The following is a 16,529-nucleotide window of genomic DNA, read 5'->3' as shown; positions in this document are numbered from 1 at the left end:
GGACACAGCCTCTGTACATGGGGCACCCGCTCTACCAACGGAGCCAGTGAGCACTACAATGATAAATGTTTAAACCGGACAAAGGGTAAACAAATAAACAAAGAGTAAATGAATACATAAACCAAGAGAAAACAAACAAAGAATAAACAAACAAACAAAGAGTCAAAAATATAAAAGAGTAAACAAACAAAGAATAAACAAACAAAGAAAGAGTCAAAAATATAAAAGAGTAAACAAACAAAGAATAAACAAACAAAGAGTGAACAAAGTGAATATTTTGTTTTGGATGTTTTATTGACTCAAACAGAATCAGCTGATTCACAAACTTCACCTGACAACAACAACATGATGCTCCGGGGCTCCTCTGAAATCTGATTGGCTGACAGGGACACAAATTAGTAAATGATGACTGAACCTGTTCTGAACCTGGACTACACCTGAACTGAACCTGGACTGAACCGGGTCTACAGCTGAACTGAACCTGGACTGAATAGGGTCTACAGCTGAACTGAACCTGGACTGAACCGGGTCTACAGCTGAACTGAACCTGGACTGAATAGGGTCTACAGCTGAACTGAACCTGGACTGAATAGGGTCTACAGCCACCCATCACCAGAATAAATTGTTGGCCTTTTATGTTTCTACAAACCGCAGATATGAAACACGCGGGCGTTAATATGCAGCAGAAATGTTTGAACTTAATGTTTTCTCCAAAACCTCTGTGGAGATCGTGCGGTCAAATTTAGGCACACAAATCGTGGTGTTTATCATTAAAATATCCGCACAATCAACACCAGAACACGACACCAAAGACCACCCAAAAGCTGCTGAAAAGACGGCGTTGTTCGTAAAATGTTGGTAAAATGTTCCGTGTTTTCGTGGCACTGATGCTGCTGGAAATGCTGCAACGTGTCACAACAACAACACACGCAGCTGAAATCAGAGTGACGTGTCACGGATTAACAACCGGGTTTACAGTTTGTTAGTGATAGTGGTCTGCAGCTTGGCAGGCGTCTCTCCTAGGTGTCAGATGTCTCTCTGTCTCTCCTAGGTGTCAGATATCTTTCTTAGGTGTCAGATGTCTCTCCTAGGTGTCAAACGTCTCTCCTAGGTGTCAAATGTCTCTCCTAGGTGTCAGATGTCTCTCCTAGGTGTTAGATGTCTTTCACAGGTGTAAGACGTCTCCCCTAGATGTCAGATGTCTCTCTGTTTTTTCAAGGTGTCAGACATCTCTCCGTCTCTCCTAAGCGTCAGATATTTGTCTGTCTCTCCCAGATGTCAGACATCTCTCCTAGGTGTCATATGTCTGTCCTCAGTGTCAGATGTCTCTCCTAGGTGTCATATGTCTGTCCTCAGTGTCAGATGTCTCTCCTGGGTGTCACACTGTTCACCCCCTCCACCTCCTGATGTCATTTTAGAGACGTTAACATGATATAAATGAAACTGGAACAAATCTGCAACATTTTTCTCTGGTGACTGAGCTGATTGAACCTGGTCCTGACCTACACCTGGTCTACACCTGGACATGGACTGAGCCTGGACTAAACCTGGTCTGCACCCGGACTGAAACTGATCCACACCTGGACTGACCCTGGTCTATATCTGAACTAACCCTAGACTGAACCTGGACCAAACCGGGTCTGTACCTAGTCTACAATTCGTCTGCACCTGGATTGAACCTGGTCTACAGCGGAACTAAACCTGGTCTGCACCTGAACTAACCTGGTCTGAAACTGGACTGAACCTGGTCTACAACTGAACTGAACCTAAACTGAACCTGGACTGAACCTGGTCTGCACCTCATCTACAACTGGTCTGCACCTGGACTGAACCTGGTCTACACCTGAACTAAACCTGGTCTGCAACTGGACTGAACCTGGTCTATATCTGGACTGAACCTAGTCTATACCTTGTCAACAGCTGCACTGAACCTGGATTAGAACTGGCCTTAATAAACAGGGCTGCACCTGGACTACACCTACCTACACTTGAAATCCACGTGGACTGAATTTGGACTCCAGTGCTGCTTCCTCACTTGGTGGTTTCTTAAGAGCTGGATCAGGTCCGACAGCAGTTTGTCATAATTAGGGAAACTTATCTGATGTCTTCAGATCCCCTTCAGTCACAGCTGATCCAAACCTGCAGAGGAAACAACCAGGTGAGTCAGCTGCCCTCAGAGGGGATGGGCCTGTTTTGGGTGGGAGGGGCTTGTTTCAGATGGGAGGAGCTTTTTACCATGCAGCTTGTTGCGTTGTTTGTGTTTTCTGCAGGACAGCAGGGTCAGAATGAAACAGAGCAGCAGAATCACGAACGAACAAAAGACTCTGTCGACAAAAACAACAACACAAAATCAGCAACACGTCAAACTGGGTCTGTATATTGGTCTAACTGGGACACACTACTGGTCTAACTGGGACACACCGCTGGTCTAACTGGGCGGCAGCACTGACAGATTAAAGGAAATTAACTCTTGTTGAAGGTGATTCTTACATCACATTAAGGATGATCCAAACTTCAGGGGCAGAGACTGAAGAAGGAGAAGAAGAAAAAACCAAGAAGTTAACGGCCCACTCTCAGGTGAGTTAAAGAGCTGCTGTCAGGTGAGTTAATGAGTTAATGTCAGGTGAGTTAACGAGCTGCAGTTGGGTGAGTTAATGAGTTAATGTCAGGTGAGTTAACGAGCTGCAGTTGGGTGAGTTAATGATTTAATGTCAGGTGAGTTAACGAGTTGCATTTGGGTGAGTTAACGAGCTGCTGTCAGGGGAGTTAATGAGTTAATGTCAGGTGAGTTAACGAGCTGCTGTCAGGGGAGTTAATGAGTTAATGTCAGGTGAGTTAACGAGCTGCTGTCAGGGGAGTTAATGAGTTAATGTCAGGTGAGTTAACGAGCTGCTGTCAGGGGAGTTAATGAGTTAATGTCAGGTGAGTTAACGAGCTGCTGTCAGGTGAGTTAATGAGCTGCTGTCAGGTGAGTTAATGATTTAATGTCAAGTAAGTTAATGAGCTTCAGTTGGGTGAGTTAACGAGCTGCTGTCAGGTGAGTTAACGAGCTGCTGTCAGGGGAGTTAATGAGTTAATGTCAGGTGAGTTAACGAGCTGCTGTCAGGTGAGTTAATGAGCTGCTGTCAGGTGAGTTAATGATTTAATGTCAAGTAAGTTAATGAGCTTCAGTTGGGTGAGTTAACGAGCTGCTGTCAGGTGAGTTAACGAGCTGCTGTCAGGGGAGTTAATGAGTTAATGTCAGGTGAGTTAAGGAGCTGCTGTCAGGGGAGTTAATGAGTTAATTTCAGGTGAGTTAATGAGCTGCTGTCAGGTGAGTTAATGAGCTGCAGTTGGGTGAGTTAACGAGCTGCTGTCAGGGGAGTTAATGAGTTAATGTCAGGTGAGTTAACGAGCTGCTGTCAGGTGAGTTAATGAGTTAATGTCAGGTGAGTTAACGAGCTGCTGTCAGGGGAGTTAATGAGTTAATGTCAGGTGAGTTAATGAGTTAATGTCAGGTGAGTTAACGAGCTGCTGTCAGGGGAGTTAATGAGTTAATGTCAGGTGAGTTAACAAGCTGCTGTCAGGTGAGTTAACGAGCTGCTGTCAGGTGAGTTAATGATTTAATGTCAGGTAAGTTAATGAGCTTCAGTTGGGTGAGTTAACGAGCTGCTGTCAGGGGAGTTAATGAGTTAATGTCAGGTGAGTTAACGAGCTGCTGTCAGGTGAGTTAATGAGTTAATGTCAGGTGAGTTAACGAGCTGCTGTCAGGTGAGTTAATGAGTTAATGTCAGGTAAGTTAATGAGCTGCAGTTGGGTGAGTTAACGAGCTGCTGTCAGGGGAGTTAATGAGTTAATTTCAGGTGAGTTAATGAGCTGCTGTCAGGTGAGTTAATGATTTAATGTCAGCTAAGTTAACGAGCTTCAGTTGGGTGAGTTAACGAGCTGCTGTCAGGGGAGTTAATGAGTTAACGAGCTGCTGTTGGCTGAGTTTACCTGGAGCATCAGTAGGTGTCCAGGTGACCGCAGGTGTTGTTTTATTTCCACACACCGAGTCAGCAAACGTAGAGCACTGAACCAGAGTTTCACGATTTGTTGCTGGAGGACAAAAATCAATCAATCAATCAATGATTTAATAATAATCATGATTTATGTCAAGATATGAAACAAAATAAGAGGCCTAATCCTGGTTCTGGTCTGACCAGGAGCATCAGACCCCCTATCAGAGCAGGACCTGGTCCAGGACCTGGTCCAGATGTGCTAGTACCTGAGCAGTCGGTGCAGCGGGCGCACTGGACCCCCCAAAGCCTCCCGTCCGTCACAGAACAGTTTTTGGTCACAAAGTCACCTGCAGGTCACAGACAGGAAATCACCTGGCACCTCAGGGAGGAAAGACCCGCCCCCCTCCCCCTCCATTTGGCGTCTGCTCGTTACCTTCGCTCGTTAACCCTTTAGCACCTAATGTCAGTGTTCGTGCTGCGTTCAGACTGCTGTTACTAAAAACACAGCGAGCAGCTCAGGGAAAAATGACCCCAAACGATCTGAAAATTAGCTTTAAGGATTTTTGAAACATTTTTAAAAGAGTGAATAAAATGTCCAGAAAATTATATTTATAATTTCTATATAAATATAATTATCTATATTTACATATTTGCACAATTCCTACAGGAAAAAATGACTTAAATGTATTTTTATTTTCTTTTAGTAGTTTTCTTTTTTGTTTCTTTTTTGTGATTTTTAACTTTTTTTGTAACTTTTTCAGTCTTTATCTTTGTTAATTTTCTGATAATTTTCTGAGGTTAAGTTGCCTGTTGCCGTGTTTTTGAAAGTTGCTCAGGTTGTAAAGAGTTAATCTGACGGCTGTGATTGGTCATTTACCTGGAGCACACGTTCGGCAGCGTCGAGGCTTCAGCAGCTGAGCGCTGAGGAGGTCAAAGGTCATCAGCAGCAAGCAGGTGAGGCTCACCTGGAACCAAACACACACATCAGCCTCCTCTTTGTCTCCGTCTGTCTCCTGTCTCTGTCTTTTGTCTCTCTGTCTCTGTCTCCTGTCTTACTGCCCCCCCAGTGAGCAATGTTTGGTTGTAAAAACGTTCTGTAAATGTTACAATGTGACCAATGAAGTTTTCTTTTAAAAGTTTTTCTATAAACATCCAGAAATGTTAAAAATGCTTATTTTTAATTGACACATATTCGATTATATTTTCATTAAAAACATATTTTATAATCTCAGTCCTCAATAACATTTTCTGAAAGCTGCTTTGAAAATGTTCTTCCTTTGTTCTCATGTAACGTTTTGGGAACGTTCTTAAAAAAAACTCTCTGATCTGTCACCTCTCGACATCACCAAAACATCCTCAGAGTTACAGTTACAACGTTACGTCATTGAACCTCACAGGAACATTTTTGGAAATAAGAAACCTCCTCAAAACGTTCTTTGAGCGTTAGATTCAAATGTTTTATTTAAAACATTGTTACAGTTTGTAGGGAACGTTAGCCAGCATCGTGGGAACGTTCCCTGCTGGATGGATACTGCCTCTCTGTCTGTCTCTGTCTCCTGTCTTTGTCTGTCAGTCTCCTGTCTCCTGTCTCTGTCTCCTGTCCCGTGTCTCTGTCTGTCTGTGTGGACTCACCTTCAGTGTGTTCATGTCGGCGTCTGGTCGTCTTTCGGAGGACTTTCTGTCTGCAGATTTGTTTTATCAGCTGGAGACACTTCCTGCTCCTCCTCCTGCTCCTCCTCCTGCTCCACAGGAGGAGGAGCAGGAGGAGCAGGAGGATTGTCCATGTCTCCTCCCCCCTGCGTCTCTCTGTTCAGTCCTGAACGTCATCATGTCAACAAACACACCTTCTCTTACAGCCGGAGGACGTCACCAAAACCCAAACACACAACAAAGAGCCTCCGTCACCATGGTTACAGCTCCATAACACTCATAACACGTCCCAAAAACAGAGCCAAAAAACATGATAAAGTCACAAAAAATCACCTGAAAAATAGACAAAAGAGAAAGAAAAGAACAAAGAAATAACAACAAGAAAATGGCCTAAAAAGAAAAAAGAAACATCAAGTTTGATGAAAACAAAAATGCCAAAAATTCTTAAAAGAAAAAACGAAATAATAAAAAAGAATATTCATTCGTAAAAAAAAACCAAAAAAAAAACATGTCAATATTTATTTAAGAGACAAATCACCAAAATGTTAAAAAAAAAAGCCCCCTTAAATAACCAACAGTCCCTAAAGACGCACGCTGCAGCGTCCCTCCGCGGCAGCAGGTGTCGCTGCTCGGACTCACCTGGACATTAATAATAATAATAATCACGGTAAAGAGGAAGAGGAGGCTGTCGGCGGGTGAGCACCGTCTCGTTACAGTAAACAATAACAACAACAGCAGCGGTAATGCGGGTGTGCTGAGCTGGTTCCGGGTCAGATCCGGGTCTCTGTGTCAGAGCGCGGTCTCAGCTAACTGCTCGTTAGCCGCTAACATGCTAAAAACTACACGGAGCTGCGTTAGCCTGCCGCTAGCTGTTAGCACCAGACAGAAGGTTCCATTATCGGACACGCCCTGTTTAAAAGGCCTTTGTCCGTGATCTGACCCCCGCCATCAGCCTGTCTACCTTTATCGATACGTTTACATATCGATCAGTTAGTGTCGTTCAGTCCGGACTCACTGACACACACTGGACCCGGTCCCGGTGTCTGCTGACCCGGACCGGTCCTGGAGCCGAGAGGATGCAGCGCCAGACTCCTTTCAGAAAACAGCTGATTTAATGTTCCTCTCCGACCGTTTAATCTGAGCACAGATCTTAAGTTTTAGCTTTAATAAAACGCCCAATTTAATAAATTCTGAGTGCAGTTTAAGTACGAACCACACGGAACTCACACCGTATGATGTGCAAATGTGATGTATTAACCGGGATGACCGGGTCCTCCTCGGTGCACCGCGGGCTGTTCAGCGTGAAGAGCGGACGGGACACTGTCGGGAGATTCAGCACTTTAAAGTCAAAGCTTTGGCCCAAAAACGACTGATTGTGAATTTGGCTCCAGCCGAATTAAAAGGTGACAGTTAAATATTAATAATGAGTATTTAATGTTTTTCTCTGTTGTCGGTCTTTTAGCTGAAAGAGGAGAAACTTTAAATTGGCCGGTTTTTGAATGGAGTCTGGTTTTCTCAGTATTCATCTTATTTTATTCTGATTAGGTATTTGTATGAAGTGTGATCTGATGTGCAGTTTGATCGATTAACTGATCAATAATAATGCAGTAAACCTGGTGATTAATTTTGTGTTTTCAGTTTAAATGACAACAAAAACAAAGATCAGTTTCAGGTAAAAACCTGAAAACATTTCTCTCTTTTTGAACAAAAATAATGTAAAAAGAGAAGAAACGGCTCCTGGATTCTTCATGGAAACTGTTAATTCTTTTTTTAATTAGCATCACGGCTCATTAAAACATAATGATATTATAACCTCCAACCTTTAATATTATCACATTAAATTCTCACGTTATAACATGAAACTTTAATTGTTATGATGAGACGGATTATCAGAGCCGTGTTAAAGAAATAAAGGTTAGATTTCCAGAATAAAGTCATAATATGAGAATAAAGTTGTATGTTTGAGAAAAAGTCATAATACGCAGAAAAGAATGGTAAATTAACAATAATATCAGTATCAATAGTTTTAATATTAGGAGACTAAACTTTTATATCTAGTAGAAAAATGTTGTAGTAATAGGATTTTATTATAATTGTACATTAATGAGGAAAAAAGTAATATTATTACGAGATTAAAGTCCTTATTTTACAAATAATAAAGTCACAGATTAAGAACGGAGAGCTGGATCATTTCCACTTTTTATCTTATAATTCTAGTATTTTATTTAATAATTTTGACCATTTATTAATTCATCCATCACTCACTATGATCATTTATGATATATTTTAATACCGTATCACCAGACTTTATGCTTTTTAACTGTAAATTTACTTCTCATTAATTTATGAGTTTCATCTCGTAATATTACAACTTTTTTCTGGTAGATTTACAAGTTTAATTTCATAAAATTATGACTTTTTAAACATAAATTGATGACTTTAACTTTGTTTCTTTTTTGTAAGTTTGCGAGTTTAATCTTGTAGTATTTTGTATTTATTTTTGAAAACTAATATTTTTTTCTTTGATGTGTATCTAATGCTCCGTGATAAAAAAATATCTTTTTATAAGAACAGGGTTTTTTTTGTTACAAGGCTTGATAAAATGAAAACATCGTGGTCTCACATTTAATTTTTCACGTTTTTACCCGAAATTGATCAGTTTTATTTTCAACAAACACACCTGTGGTTCAGTCTGTCCAATGAGAGCATCATCTGACCTGCTGACATCATCTCACTTGGTGATGTCACCTGTGTGTCTGATCACAGGCTCCCCTGTTACCGTGGAGACCAGCCTGAGGTTGCCATGGCGAACAGGACAGAGCTCAGCCCCTCGGACCACGCCCCCTCTCCTGACGATGAGCTCTCTAAGCCCGCTGGCCGCCGTCCCCGCCGCAGAGCTGCTGTCACCTCCAGTAATAGGGGCCAGAGAGGGAAGAGGCGGGGCCCTGTTGAGAAAAGGCGGGGCCCTGTGGAGAAGAGGCGGGGCCCTGTGGAGAAGAGGCGGGGGCCCGGCGAGAAGAGGCATGGTCAGAGGGAGAAGAGGCGGGGCCAGGAGGAGAAGAGGGAGGGCGTGACGGTGAAGAGGACGTGGAGCGATGGAAAGCGGCGCTGGGACAAGAAGCACTACTGCGCGTTCTGCCGTCGACCGCAGGTGAAGATCGCTCGCCACCTGCTGAGGAAGCATGCCGACCAGCAGGAAGTGGCGGCCGCCAGCATGTTGCCAGCGGGGTCCAAACAACGCCACCTTCTGCTGGAACACCTGCGCTGCCGAGGAAACTACATGCACAACATCGAGGTCAGATTACACACCTGTTTACTTGTCTGTCTGCTCACCTGTCTACATGTACAACATTTAGGTCTGATCTCTCACCTGTTCACCTGTCTCTGTCCACCTACTTGTCCCTGTCTCTCCTCAGGTGATCCGGCAGGGCGTAGGTGAAATTGTCCCGTGGCGTCAGCCATCAGAGGAGGTGGATGCGAGGAACTACCTGCCATGCCCGCTGTGTCTGGGCTTCTTCCTGCGCGCCGACCTCTGGAAGCATCAGGCCTCCTGCAGAAAGAAGCTGACCTTTGACCCCTCCATAGACTCTGCCTCTGCAGCAGAGACGGCCGCTGACCCCGTGAAGGACTTGATCTCTGACCCCAGGCCCGGCTGCAATCCAGCGGAGGACAGGACGGACAAGTCTGCAGAGGACACGCCTTCTGACCCCTCAGGAGACATGGCTGGGTCCAAACGACCCCTGACCTCCGACCCCAGCGTGGATCAGAGTGTGACCTCTGACCCCAGGCCAGACCTGCCCAGGAAGCGCAGCAGGGTTCAGGCCGCCGCGTCGCGACTCCTCCCCATTTCTAGCGGAGCATCCGAGAGCTGTAGCGAAGTCCTGCACCGCATGAACCAGGACCACGTCTCACACCAGGTCTCTACACCTGTCCCGCATCCTGTCTGTCTGTACACCTGTCTGTCCCTCTACTGTCTCTGTGTTGACTCCTCCCCTCTCTGCCCAGGTCAAATCTGATTGGTTGATCTGTAAATATGGGAACAAGCTGATGGGGAACCAGGACGGCAGCCAGCGGAGGTACGACTATGTCAGTCAAAAGTTAAGGGAGCTCGGCAGGTTCCTTCTTGCCGCCAAGTCCCTGGACTCTGGTGTTCAGACCCTCCAGGACCTCCTCACCCCTGGCCGCCTCAGCCTGGCACTGGCTGCAGCCAGGAAGGCATCCGGATACCGCTGGAGCCGTCCACCGCTGGCGGTGAAGACCGCGCTGAAGACAGTTTGTGAGATCGCCATCGGAGAGAGTCTACAGGACGGAGACTGGGAGGCCGCTGCCAAGACCACCGACTTCTACCACCTGCTGGGGAGGGAGTGGGACAACCTGGGACTGCTGAACCCTGACCCTGACACAGGTAACACCTGAGCTCAAACCCTGACACAGCTAACACTTGAACCAAAAACCCGACACAGGTAACACCTAAACCCAGACCCTAATACAGGTAACACCTGGGAGGGTGTGGTCAGAGTTATTGAGATGAGGAAGATGATGGTCGCTGTCGGTGTTCAGGTTTTGTAAGGATTCCCGTCAGGAGGCTCCAGCATACCTCCATTACTGGTTCATATGACGAACATATGAATCTAGCGGGCTGCTTTGTTTTTCTGTTTGCAGACGCTCCAGTGGAAGTAGCGAAGCTGAAGAAACAATCAGTCCAATCCAGAGGTGAGAAGTGTAAAGAGCCGGGTCACGAGCAGCCTGACCACAGACCAGAAGGTGAGTCCTGGTCCTGAACTCAAACCTAAATCTGACTTTAAACAAGTCCTCTGTTGGTCCATCAGATGGTGCTGTTTAAAGTGGTTGTCTGTCACTTTCCCTCATGTAGTTCCATCACAGAGTCGTCCAGTGACCTCCATGAGTCCACCAGAGTCCAGACTGAAGACTCCAATCACAGGTGGGTCCTCCACAATTCCATCAGATGTTCAGGAGGTCTGTCTGATCCAGGGTGGTCAGGAGAACTGATTCTGTGGTACCATTGATGCCTGAATTCTAAAAACGTGACAGTACTTGTTTTTCTCCAAAACCAAAACGAATTCTTCTGCCCTGACAAGGCAGAATGTTCACCTAAAAGTGTTCTAGTCTGCCATTAAACACCAAAAGAAGAAGAATGCGGACCAACACCTGGAGGACGGTGGCTCGTGTAGCTGCAGACAGCTCCGCCTCGACACACCAGAGAAGAGATGGTTTTTCTTGCAGCCAGCGTATTTTGTTAATTCTTTGGAAAGGAGAACCAGGTATCGAGTGAAATGTGACGCTCGTCACTGTCATGTTTTACTCAGATGTCCAATGATAGTGCAGTAGGGGTGGGACAAACACCTTAAAGACCAGCGGTCACATCTGACATGAACAAGTGCTGAACAATAACAAAGTTTATTATTGGGTTTGGAGAATCGTGGCATTTCAGTGGTTTTGGTATCATCTATGGAATCTGGTGGGGGGACATGTCCAATCTGGTCTCTACGGGTCTGTATGTCTCACCACCACTCTGTCTGTCTTTCAGTCCCTGTGGCTCCCCGGAAGGTCCGCCGGCGCCCGTGGTCATCTGCAGAGAAGGAGGCGGTCTGGAGACAGCTGGGAGTCCACGTACTGGTCCAGTCAGTCCCGGGAAAGGAGGTCTGTCAGCGCTGCCTGGACCTGGAACCTGTCCTCAGGGGGCGACACTGGAAAGACATCAAGAACCAGGTCCACAACCAGATCCAGAGCCAAAAGAAGCAGCAGTTCCATGCCCAGATGGACCTTCAGGAGAATCAGGAACAACAAGACCAAATTCAAAACCAGAAGAAGCAGCAGTACCAGGCCCAGATGGACCAACAGGGCAAAGACCATAACCAGAGGAAACCACAGTACCAGGATCAGGTGAATCAGCAGGACCAGGATCACATCCAGAATAAGAAGAAACAGCAGTACCACGCCCAGTTGGACCACCAGGACCACCTTCAAACCCACAAGAAGCAACTGTGCCATGCCAGACTAGACCAGCAGGACCACATTCAGGTCCACAAGAAGCAGCTGTACCAACTGGGCGAGCAGACCGCCCTGGACCGGGACACTTCTATACTGACAGGTACACCTTATGGACCTGAGGGGCCTCATCGAGTCCCTGGACAGTCACCGCTGGAGCGGGACCCCATCATCAGTCCTTACTCACTTCCACACAGGACCCTGGGGCCCCACATGGACCAGCTGCTTTCAAGATCAGAATGGACTGATGAGTCTTTGCCCCAGCACTACTCATTGAGCCGGCAGCTGGACCGGAACCTGCTGCAGGACGGGCCCCCAGGACAGACACCCAGTCCACACTGTAGAAATGTACACTTCTGATGGACCGGCCCTCAGGGGCCCTGAGCACCAATGACTGGATTTAACAAGGAAGCATCAGACCTCCATCCGTCCTTGGACTTCCTGTACAAAATAACAAGAACCCATGTCTGAACCAAGTCTAAGGTCTGAACCAGGTCTAAATTCTGAACCAGGTCTTGAGAATAAAGAATTCTAAAGAAATGAGTCTGAGTTCTCCTTCAGAATAATACTTCTCCTTTCAAATATGCGTCAGAGTTCTCTTTAAGAATAAGAGTTCTCCTTCAGAATAAGAGTCAGAGCTGTCCTTCAAAATAAGAGCCAGAGCTCACCTTCAAAATAAGAGTCACTTATTCAGAATAATAGTCAGAGCTTCCCTTCAGAATAAAAGTCAGAGATGTCCTTCAGACTAAGAGATCCCTTTCAAAATAAGAGTTAGAGTTGTTCTTTAGAATAATAGTCAGAGCTCCCATTCAGAGTAAAAGTCACAGTGCTCCTTCAGAATAAGAGTCAGAGATCTCCTTTGGAATAAGAATTCTCCAGAATAAGAGTCGGAGCTCTCTTTCAGAATAAGAGTTCCCTTTCAAAATAAGAGTCATAGTTCTGCTTCAGAATAAGAGTTCCCCTTCAGGATAAGAGTTAGAGTGATCCTTCAAAGTAAATGTCAGAGTGTGCCTTCAAAATAAGACTTCCCCTTCAAAATAGAGTAAGAGTGAGAGCTCTCCTTCAGAATAAGAGTCGACATTCTGGAGTAAACTGGCTCCAGTATTTATTCAAATGACCAGAAATATGTTAGAAAATCAGGCACTGCCTAAATCTATGTATCAAGCAATTATCTCTGTTATACTGAAACCAGTAAAATCTGGGGAATCACCTGCTGACTACAGACCCATTAGTTTAATCAACTGTGATAATAAGATATTAACTAAACTCATGAGCAATAGACTTTCAAAGATTCTACCAGACTTGATACATAAAAACCAAACAGGTTTCATTAAAAACAGGCGTCTGCAGACAAATACAAGAACTTGTTTTGGTGTCATTCAGCATGCTAAAAAACACAATTTAAATTTGACTGTTATGGCAGTGGACGCTGAAAAAGCGTTTGACCGCCTCGAGTGGCCTTTTCTTTTTAGAGTTTTGGAAAAATTTAATTTCCCAGGGGAATTCCTTAATTTTGTGAGACTTGTTTTTAAATTCCCTAAAGCTAGATTTTTACCAACAGTGTTCTTTCAGAGGAATTTACTTTGGAGAGAGGTGCAAGACAAGGTTGTCCTCTGTCCCCACTTCTTTGCTTTAGCAATGGGACCTCTGGCAGAGAGAATTAGACAAGATCAGCAAATCACCGGTATCACTGTAGGAGAAGAACAATACAAACTGAATTTATTTGCTGATGATCTTTTGATGTACTTAAATAATTCCGATGAATCTATTCAACCTTTGCTTACAATATTTAATGAATATTCAATGGTTTCAGGGTATAAAATTAATTTAGGAAAAACAGAAGTAATGGCAATAGGAAAATCCAAAAATACAGTAAATACGCTAAGACAGGCATTTAAATGGACATCTAAAATTAAGTACTTGGGATGTAATATTAATACTAGTAAGAAACAGATTTACAACGATAATTATATTCCACTACTGAACAGCATGCAATCTGAAATGAATAAATGGTCAAATCTACCATTAAATATCACTGGAAGAATTAATTTATTTAAAATGATGTGGCTTCCAAAATTTCTTTTTCTTTTTTCTACAATCCCTGTAACCCCACCAAAAATTTTCTTTAAAAAAGCATATTCTTTTATTTCAAAATTCATCTGGGAAAAGAAAACTCCAAGAGAAAAGTTTTACATATATCAAAAAGTATGGGAGGATTTAACCTCCCAGATTTAGAATTGTATTACCTTGCAAATCCGGCACTATACCTACACCATATTGTTAAACATACGGATGAAGAACAATGGATTCAGGTTGAAAATGCTCAGGTCAGTCCTCAAAACCTGTTTTCATATTTGTTTTCCAAAACTGAAAAAAATACCTCTGCCAATTTTATGGTTAGAAATCTAGCAGCATCATGGAGAAAAATGAAGAGTCTTTTAAGGGAATCTATAACACTGCCAAAGCAAACTTTATTGTGGAATAACCCTTGGATAACTCTCCAGAATAAAGTGTTAAATTGGTCTACATGGCGAGAAAGAGGTATTGAAACAGTTGAAAATTTAATGAATGGTAACAAATTCATTTCCTGGACTGTCTTTAAAAGCAGATATGATCATTCTAATGGGGAATTTTTCAGGTACATGCAGCTGAGGAGCCTTTTCCAAAGTTTTGACTTAGAATTTTCAGGACAACATAGTGAACTAGAAAAACTTATATTCAATTCTGAAACATGTCACAGCTTAACAGGCAAAGTCTATAAAATTTTGCAGAAGTCATATTTGGTTGATAATTTGTTGAAATCTAGAACTTGTTTATGGAACCAGGATTTAGGAAGGAAGGATATAAATTCCAAGTGGGAACAATGTTGGAATATAACAAGAGATATTACAGTCAATGAAAATTTACGCCTGATTCAGTATAAAATAATGTATAGAATATATTGTACCAGGGATAAAATGCATAAGTATGATGGAAAAGTCTCAAATAACTGCTTAAAATGTGGAAGCCCAGACTCTCTGGTTCATGCGTTCTGGGAATGTTATAAAATTCAGAAGATTTGGTTGGAAATAGAGAATTGGCTATCTGAGGCTCTTAGTACGAAGCTTCATTTCAGCCCATCACTGTGTATTTTGTAAGATGTTTCTAATAATAATAATATGCATTTTTCACAAAAATGGATCATTCTTTTCTCATCTTTGATATTAAATTGAATGGAAATGTATATATCCTCCCTCTCTTAGTCACTGGAGTCTTTTTATTTGAACATGGAAAAGCTTATAGCCACTGAAAAAAACAAAGTGATTCAATTTGAAAACATATGGGAAAATGTATTAATAAGTGTTGAGTTCATAAAGTTATATGTTTAACAAAGGTGTTGATCTAACATAGTAATTTTGCTCCTCCCACGGTTTGGAAATGAATTATTTGTGTTGTTGTTATATTTAATTTATCCAGTAGGATAAATAAATAGCATGGCTTAAAATAAGGGACATTTATTAAACTGTTCAATAGGAAAGATAGAGATAAATGTAATGATAAAGGACATGAAATTAGGAGGTTGAGCTTGTTAGTTTTCACGGTGAGTCTGTTATAATTGTGTTGTGTATTTATTTATTGTTTTTGTGTAATTGTTTTTGTTTGGTTTTGTTTGTGTCTGGGTTTTGTTTGTTCTTTTGTTTGTTTGTCTTCTTGTTTTGGATATTTTTATTATAATTATGTATCGTGTATCAATCGTTTTTTGTTGTTTGAAAATCAAAATAAAATAATTATATAAAAAAAAGAATAAGAGTCAGAGTTCTCTCTCAGAATAAAGTGTCCTCCTTCAGAATAAAGGTGTTTGTTCTGATGAAGAACATCACGCGTGTTCTTTCAGACATGTAAACAGACACGTGTGTTTCATGTTTCTGTGTTCAGGGTTTTTCCAGAGAGGAGGCTGATCAGACTCTGAGTGACTCTGAACTCTGAGTTTTGGGGTCCAGATCAGCTGATCTGAATCCGTCCAATCAGCTGTGAGCGTGTTCACTCTGAGTTCAGGACCTCGATAAAAAGCCGTCATCAACGGAGCCCCGATACCTCGATTCACCGCGGCGACCGCCGAGAAACAGAAACCGAGCTCCTCGAGTCCGTCGGAGCTCGAGGTCCTCGTGCTGCCGACGGAGAACACGAGCTCATATTTAGGAAGAAAAGTAACAGCTGCAGCAGCTGAGGAGAGAAAAGCATCATGGGAGAAAATCGCCGCCCGTGTCGTCTGTGTCAACGCGTACGTTTGAACGCACGCGTGCGTCGAGCGAACACTAAGCGCGCTTTATTAAAACGGCGGCGTTCAGGTGAAGCAGTGAGGGAGAGGATAAATGCTGGTCTTCATCTGGGTTCAGGCCCTCAGGGGGAAAACGCTCTCTGAAGCAGCTGAAAATGAAATCTATAAAAACATCGTTCAGAAAGGTCGACGGATTTCACTCCGCCGTGATCGTGGGCCGACCTCACTTTGGTTTGATTCGTATTTGACGTTAAACGGAGTAAATCTTCGTTCGGCGGCCGTTTGAACGCGTAGTCGTTTAAAGGCCAACAGGATGCTGTTTGGACACATAAATGTCCTCTGGACTCATGTCCTGCTGAGGACATTCATATTTAATATTGATATAAAGCTCACAGCAAAAACACCACAGGAGCTTTGTTTATGGGCCTGAGAGTTACTGTGATGATTGTGGGTTAGATTATGGTGACACACGTGTGGGGACGGGACTTTTATTCACTGATATTTATTATTGATTTGGTTCACTGTCTTTTATTTTAAACTGGTATTTGAGCTTTTTGGATGCTTTTTTAATTGAATGTATTATTGGGTTACTGGGGTCTTTGATTGTAGACTAAAATCTTGGTGTTGTGTAA

The 16,529-nt window shown here is 43.3% G+C and overlaps 2 protein-coding genes across 13 annotated transcripts; one reads left to right on the top strand and one right to left on the bottom strand.

Moving 5' to 3' along the window:
* Nucleotides 1-273: 273 nt before the first annotated feature.
* On the bottom strand, nucleotides 274-5,762 carry LOC148185821 (uncharacterized). Of its 9 annotated transcripts, XR_015775650.1 has the most exons (8): nucleotides 5,613-5,740; nucleotides 4,858-4,945; nucleotides 4,247-4,327; nucleotides 3,976-4,077; nucleotides 2,491-2,527; nucleotides 581-2,324; nucleotides 515-547; nucleotides 274-481 (listed from the first exon to the last, which is right to left on the bottom strand). XR_015775650.1 is itself a non-coding variant. In XM_088073265.1 (7 exons), the coding sequence occupies exons 1-7, from the start codon at nucleotides 5,625-5,627 to the stop codon at nucleotides 2,123-2,125; spliced, it is 429 nt and encodes a 142-aa protein (XP_087929391.1). In that variant the 5' UTR covers nucleotides 5,628-5,739; the 3' UTR covers nucleotides 274-2,122. The 9 variants fall into 9 exon arrangements, 3 of the variants coding, with proteins under 3 accessions (XP_087929391.1, XP_087929390.1, XP_087929392.1); XR_015775647.1 differs by having other exon boundaries at nucleotides 515-2,324; XR_015775646.1 differs by having other exon boundaries at nucleotides 274-547.
* LOC121966578 (uncharacterized) lies at nucleotides 2,021-14,889 on the top strand. 4 transcript variants are annotated; one of them, XM_088073262.1, is made up of 9 exons: nucleotides 2,021-2,158; nucleotides 2,271-2,577; nucleotides 4,809-4,934; nucleotides 8,397-8,925; nucleotides 9,047-9,547; nucleotides 9,636-10,035; nucleotides 10,293-10,394; nucleotides 10,504-10,572; nucleotides 11,179-14,889. In XM_088073262.1, the coding sequence occupies exons 4-9, from the start codon at nucleotides 8,434-8,436 to the stop codon at nucleotides 11,997-11,999; spliced, it is 2,385 nt and encodes a 794-aa protein (XP_087929388.1). In that variant the 5' UTR covers nucleotides 2,021-2,158; nucleotides 2,271-2,577; nucleotides 4,809-4,934; nucleotides 8,397-8,433; the 3' UTR covers nucleotides 12,000-14,889. The 4 variants fall into 4 exon arrangements, with proteins under 4 accessions (XP_087929388.1, XP_087929389.1, XP_042372591.2 ...); XM_088073263.1 differs by lacking the exons at nucleotides 2,021-2,158; nucleotides 2,271-2,577; nucleotides 4,809-4,934 and adding an exon at nucleotides 6,191-6,325 and having other exon boundaries at nucleotides 8,397-8,567; nucleotides 8,610-8,925; XM_042516657.2 differs by lacking the exons at nucleotides 2,021-2,158; nucleotides 2,271-2,577; nucleotides 4,809-4,934 and adding an exon at nucleotides 6,191-6,325.
* The last annotated feature ends 1,640 nt before the right edge of the window (nucleotides 14,890-16,529 follow it).

Source organism: Plectropomus leopardus, chromosome 23, assembly GCF_026936395.1.
Source record: "Plectropomus leopardus strain MGB_pleo_1.0 chromosome 23, ASM2693639v1, whole genome shotgun sequence".
NCBI lineage: Eukaryota > Metazoa > Chordata > Actinopteri > Perciformes > Serranidae > Plectropomus > Plectropomus leopardus.
The sequence above is the reverse complement of the archived record's forward strand: the minus strand, read 5'-3'. Positions and strand labels throughout refer to the sequence as shown.

Coding starts and splice junctions, on each gene's coding strand:
- LOC148185821 (XM_088073264.1), bottom strand. Junction 4,328..4,857: donor CTGCCGAACGTGTGCTCCAG/GTAAATGACCAA, acceptor TGTGACCTGCAG/GTGACTTTGTGACCAAAAAC. Junction 4,078..4,246: donor CCGCTGCACCGACTGCTCAG/GTACTAGCACAT, acceptor TTTGTCCTCCAG/CAACAAATCGTGAAACTCTG.
- LOC121966578 (XM_088073262.1), top strand. CDS start 8,434: ATGGCGAACAGGACAGAGCTCAGCCCCTCGGACCACGCCCCCTCTCCT. Junction 10,395..10,503: donor GCCTGACCACAGACCAGAAG/GTGAGTCCTGGT, acceptor TCCCTCATGTAG/TTCCATCACAGAGTCGTCCA. Junction 10,573..11,178: donor ACTGAAGACTCCAATCACAG/GTGGGTCCTCCA, acceptor TCTGTCTTTCAG/TCCCTGTGGCTCCCCGGAAG.